This window comes from Syngnathus leptorhynchus, chromosome 18, assembly GCF_054491065.1.
Source record: "Syngnathus leptorhynchus isolate UIUO chromosome 18, UIUO_Slep, whole genome shotgun sequence".
Lineage (NCBI taxonomy): Eukaryota > Metazoa > Chordata > Actinopteri > Syngnathiformes > Syngnathidae > Syngnathus > Syngnathus leptorhynchus.
In genome coordinates, this window is record NC_141212.1 from 2,774,652 (window position 1) to 2,781,060 (window position 6,409).

Here is a 6,409-nt window from a genome sequence, read left to right on the forward strand (position 1 = left end):
TAAGATTATACAGTACATGGTGACAGTGTATTGTATTTCCAAATGTTTTCAAGTCTATGCTAGTGATGGTTTTTATGTCGAAAAAGTATAAACAGGGTATAGCACCGTGTTGAACAACGCTAGGATGAGCTAGGCCTTTATGTTTTGGACACGTTGGATAAGGTTGTACAATAATAAAAAAAGGTTTCTATGGAAAAGTCATCGGACATTTTATTTCATATTTGCTGCATTTATGTATTGAGAGCTGCAACAAAACATTTACACAAGTAATGAGCGATATTCATTTAACATATTTGATATTTTTGTCATATATTAAACATTTACTCGATCAAATAATATAATATCTGAACGCGCCTGCTTTGTTTTGGTGAACGCCCGTCGGGTCAAATTATTAGGAACAGCTCTGATGCAATACTGTGTCTTGAAGACCTCAAAAGTGACCGTTATTGTGTTTGTAAATTCATATTTTTGTTGTGTTGTGTGTACTTAAAGGAACGGATGGTTGCATGAAGGAAAAAAAAAGTTTTGTGACAGCAAAAAAGTTTTTGGACACTTCCGGGTCATGTGACGCCTTCTCGGGAGGAGAAAGAGGAGGAGGAAAAAGAACTGTAATTTTTTTTTTTTTTTTGCTTTGTGGACCAGCCCGGTCCGTGACAGCCCACTTTTCTTTCCCCCCTCTCGTGCGCGAGGAAGAACTCATGACACGCTAAACCACGCACACACACATTCCAATAAAAGTTGAACTCAAGTGTAGGACTTGGCGTTGATGCAGGCAAGCATGGCCGGCGGTTCGGTGTCGGAGTGCAAGGAGTACTTGTTTAAAGTGCTGGTGATCGGGGAATTGGGCGTGGGCAAGACGAGCATCATCAAGCGGTACGTGCACCAGCTCTTCTCCCAGCATTACCGAGCCACCATCGGTGTGGACTTCGCTCTTAAGGTCCTCAATTGGGACAGCAAGACGCTCGTCCGACTGCAGCTTTGGGACATTGCAGGTAACGCACACGCCAAAAAAATAAATAAAAAATAAATAAATATCCGGACAATTTCCCATTCAATGTTCATGGCGGCTCATAATTGTCAGAGGAATGTAGGTCACGTTGTTATTATTATCCACTCAACCACAAGAGCCTGCCCACCTTAGTGGGGCCCGAAGCACATTTCAGATTTATCCTCCTTATTTTGCCCAAAATATTGATTATTATACCAATATTACATTTCTCTCATCAGAGTAGCAATAATTATTACATTTATTGATGCAAATCTTGAGTGATGTGCTTTGGGAGTTGAAGCAAATCTTGTTCTGATCGACCAATCAGAGGCTGCATAAATGTTGACGTCATTTAGGACCAAATTGTGATTCTATTATATTTAACATTTTACACAATATTACACAATCAAACATGTGTTCTCCTTTCACGAGATGCTCCGTGATGATTGTTTTTAATCAACTAGTTAATCTATCAATTTGACATACATGACGATTGTGAGTCATGTGTTTCTGTTTGTGACCCGCTAAATATGATTTGAAATTCAGCATGATATCGATTTGGTGAGCTATTCCGGAAGTTGTTTGATGTTGTGGCCTGTAAATAGCTTGCTAGCAAAAGAAGTTTTGGTTCAACCTTGGCGGAGATCCACCATTCAAGAATTGTTTGACTTTTTATCAAATTTGTGTTGCTTTTGTGGCCCTGTTGTTTTTCTTGATGACTATAATGATGGACTCTGTGTTAATGGTCTTTTCACGTTGGAAGGAATGATAGTCATCACCCTGAAGCCTCAAAATGTCAAGCCCCCCCTTACACCCTCAATTGATAGTCTTGCGTGGATGGAATTGCTTCTCGCAAGGTCACGGCAAACAAAATGGACCACCTGTTAGCGTCAATTAAAAAAACCAAAACAATCCTATGCTAGACGATGACGCAATTCTAAACTGTATTATTAGTCAAGCAGAACACAACGAGAAGCTTCTTGGATTGTCCAGATCCGAGCTTGAGCGCTGAAGTAGGCGATCCACGGTTGCCATGGAAATGACAGATGAGAAGCATCAATTATTTAGAAGCTGCGTCCTTTTTAGGACCAAATGGTTACTTATTGTAGCTTCAAACCCAGTTTTGCCCTTCATCTCGTCTCTGGTGTACACTGAGCGTTATCACTGGAATTCCTCCTATTTTGCTAGGTCAACTTAAGGTAAACATGGAGCAAGAGCGTGTTGGCTGTTGGCGGGCCTTTGCTCAAGGCCTCTGCTAATCTGCAGTAAGATCACATCGTGGTCATGTGCCCACAACTACCTCCGTCACTACCTTTATTATGTTACATGTAGATAGTCACGGTACATTTTTTTTTCAGGGGTTGTGGTATTTAGAGGAAGTTAGTCTTAACTAGGAATTTCACCACCCATGACTGGACTATTGTTTACAATACTACTACTTGCCGCTGCTGCTGCTGCTGTTGCTATACGGGATGCATCTGGCTTGGACAGTTTCCATGGCAACATGCACACCCACTCAATGGCAACGCATACCAGCGTAGAGCAACTATGGATAATGATATCGTCTCGCTTTCTCCCACGCACGAAAAATAACTCCCCGTTAGTATTAATGATGTCGGCGGTTATGTCATTTGTTGTCTGATGTCGTGTGTGTGCGAGACGCTTACACGGTCACACTGTCCATTCCTGTGCTAATTGGGTTAGTAGCATATGACAGGCGTTAGTGTTTTTTAGCTGATCTAACTTTATTTATTCCATTAAAGTAGAATGGTGGTCAACATGGATGATTTATGATTGCAATAAAAGCATCATCGTGTAGTAACATGACAAGAGGTCATGCTTGATGTATTTTGTCGTGATGAAACGTTTGTGACTTGACCCGCGTCGATACGTAAGTCGTACGGCTAGCGCTCGTGCGTTTACGCTAGCCTGTCAATAAAATGGCTCGATGCGAGTCTTCGGAGACGTTTGCCCGGAGGAGGACGCTCCCACCGGCATATGGCCTCGCTCTGATATCGATCAAGCGTTAACGACTGCATGTGTCACAAAATCAAAGCGGGCTTCCATTGCTGTTCCTCGTATTGAGTTACTGCTACTTTTATAAATTTGTCTTCAACAAAATGTACTGATTCGGTGCAAGTATTTTTCTTCTTGTTCCAGTAATGGTAGGCGGGGCATTCGAAGGCCCAATTTGTTGCTTCGTTTGAAATCACCTTCTGTCCATTTGCTGCTGCCTTACAAGATCTGGAAATGGAATCTATCAGGTCTTTCCGCCACTGTGTCGTGTCTCTTGCGCATTCACCTGAGGTTGCATGAAGTAAAATTAGCCCGCCAATTATGTGCAATTAGCGTGAGGCCTTTAGGCCCTCCACAGTGGATTCACTCCCAAACACTCGGATCTGCGTCACGTCACTTCATCCACTCCTCGGCATGGCCGCTAAGTACCTGCACCCAAGCGGAACCCAAGTAGAAAGTGAATTTACAGGCCCACTGCACTAGTAGAAAAAAGAGCCTCGGTCCAGCTCTTTATTGAAAGTGTACCTAAAAAAAAAAACGTTTCCGTTCGACTTATTAGCAGCAGTCCTTTGAGTCACCCCATTTGCTCGTGTTAATTCCATTGTGATGTATCACCTCAGATGTTCTCACAGACAGCCCATATGGAGAGAAAAGGCTTATTATGAAGGCAGATTACTTCTCTGCACGGATTAGGCCCTCGGCATAGGGAGGAAAGTGGGTCATGGTTTTTGGGGCTGAGGGTTTGAAGCCTTTTTGAGTGCAGTTCCTCAACATTCTTCTGGATTCCAGGTCAGGAACGCTTCGGGAACATGACGCGGGTGTACTACAAGGAGGCGGTGGGGGCCTTTGTGGTTTTCGACGTGACCAGGGGCTCCACGTTCGAGGCCGTGTCCAAGTGGAAACACGACTTGGACAGCAAGGTGAAGCTGGCCAATGGAAGCCCCATCCCCTCGGTACTGCTGGCGAATAAGTGCGACCAGAAGAAAGAGGGATATAACAACACGACACTCATGGACAACTTCTGCAAGGAGACGGGCTTCCTGGGCTGGTTCGAGACATCGGCCAAGGTGAGGCATATTTCTTTTCTATGCGATCAGGAACAGTCTGTTGTTATATGGTTGAATTTTATTAGCCTAGCATAGCCTAGCTAGGGCTAGTCGTCACCAGCTAGCAAGATGCCACATTGTAAATTGATGGATTGAAATGTGTTTTAAAGGAAGATTTTGTATTTTTTTCACTGTATACAAAGTAGACACACCCATTTTACACGTGAAAACGTTTTCAGCTATGTTTAATGCGGTCGCTAACATGACGGGTACACTTCCCCTGGTGGGAAGGCCGCTTCTTCTTTCCGTATGCTGCAATCATGCCTGTTACGAAACCCGCTTTTGTTCAGCACAGCTGTTTTTCAAACTACTTCAAGATGTTTGGAGCCTGCCTTGGCTCCTGTGATATCACATGACAGCGATTGAGGGGAACGGCTAACAAGGTTATAGGTCATCTGAGAGATAATTGTTGCAGTGTTGGGGTCATGATGTCACATCTTAGTTAAAAAAAATAAAAAATCCCAAATATATTGAAAGTAGTGCAGCCTAGAGAAATGCTATGAAATGAAGACAATAGGCTGCAAGGAATAAATTCATACAATTTCATGGAACAAATACGTCAAAACTAAATACAACAAAACCACAAATTACACAACGATGATAAAAGCCACAGTACTGGTTGAGCGTCTCGCCACTTCCTCGTCTTGCCTACACATAACTCGGCATCATGTGACTTAGCGTGACGTGCCCGTTAGTCTTTATGCGTGACACGGCGACCAATCGCTTGCATCTTAACGCCGCTACGTTCATCCGCTGCTTGTCATGAGGGGAAATGAGCGATCTACTTCAGTCAGGAGTTTGTTCTGCTTCTTCCATGTAAAAAAAAAAAAAAATGTCGATCATATGACCAAAGTCACATGCCTCGCATTGATCACAACTGTGAGCTTTGAACAGCAGATTGGACTCAAGTCACAAGTTTTCATTCATAAACAATGATTGACTTGTCTATGTGAACTATAACTTGTGTTTTTTTTAAAGATGCACAGTGCCATTAATATTCATTACCTCTTTCCGGCTGCATTGTGAAGGGCAAAAAAAAAAAAGAATATCTGTTTTCACTTTGTTTCAGTTGGCCTCAGGCTGCCTGAGAAAATCATTTGCCAGCTGTTGCCCACCCAACTGTGTACAATCGAAACGTACAAATGACCATCCACGCTTTGCTCTTCCTGCAGGACAATATCAATGTGGACGAGGCGGCCAAATTCCTGGTGGAGAACATCTTGGCCAATGACAAGGGCTTGCCGTATGAGGAGAGCAATGGAGACCGCATCAAACTGGACCAGGAGACTGTGGCGGCCGAGAGCAAACCGGGCTGTTGCTAACACTCGGTGCACACTAACGGGCACACAGTTCCGCCACGATACCCCCAAGCTGGGGTGGGAATGCTTTGGGAAAGCTCCAGGAGATTTAATGGTTTAATTTTTTTGATATCTTGATGGTCCCCAAATAGCTTCAGAGTCTCTATCTTCAAACCACTAATAATTGATTCCAGCCTCTAAATACTTGAAGTTGGCTCATCGGCCCTGGACTTGACCTGACGACAAGGGCCGGGGCTATTTTTTGATTATTATGATGGTGATGATTACGTTAGACAACCGGCATAGCCTTGCTGCCTTTTATTTGTGTTTGTGTGTGAGTCATTTCACTTTTGAGTGTTTTCCACTTTGTACGCAGAAGGGCTATAAAGCCCTTTTTTTAAGTATTTTAAATTGCACTCTTGTTTATGTCGCTCTGCATTCGATTTTACTACTGCGCCACAGTTAAGCATTAACACTGTTACTGTGCTGTTTTTATAGCTGTAAAAGTGATTTGTACAGCGGTTCTGACATATTTTGCTGTATTTGCCGCCCCCCAAAAAAGCCTATGCAATTGAATGAATAGATAGATTCTTACTCCAACAATATACATATATTGTTTTGAACACTTAAAACACAAACACTTGTATTTTATGAAGCTGAAAGTGGAGATAAGGATATATCTGATATGCAATATGCGTAATAAAATGCCTCAGCGCTCGTGCATTGTTTAATATCTGAGATTAAAAAATATGAACATGTTCAGTGCATGTAATTATTTTTTAGGTTTATATATGAAAATACGGCGAGGAGAATAAACATTTTTACTGATGTATATTGTCTGGCGGTATTGTTAAATGTTCTCATGCTGTCTAGATTAAATTGTATTTATCTTATGTGTTTTTACTTTGGTGTGGATTTTTGACAATACAACATTGTTAGTTATATGAAACGTTTTGTCTGTAGCAATCCATATAAAATGTTTTTTTTTTAAACACAAAAAT

At 42.2% G+C, this 6,409-nt stretch overlaps 1 protein-coding gene across 1 annotated transcript; it reads left to right on the plus strand.

Moving 5' to 3' along the window:
* The first annotated feature begins 649 nt into the window (after positions 1 to 649).
* On the plus strand, positions 650 to 6,357 carry rab32a (RAB32a, member RAS oncogene family). Its single transcript, XM_085937592.1, has 3 exons — positions 650 to 992; positions 3,794 to 4,071; positions 5,283 to 6,357. Exons 1-3 carry the CDS (start codon positions 767 to 769, stop codon positions 5,430 to 5,432), a joined length of 654 nt encoding a protein of 217 aa, XP_085793718.1. The 5' UTR covers positions 650 to 766; the 3' UTR covers positions 5,433 to 6,357.
* Positions 6,358 to 6,409: the final 52 nt, after the last annotated feature.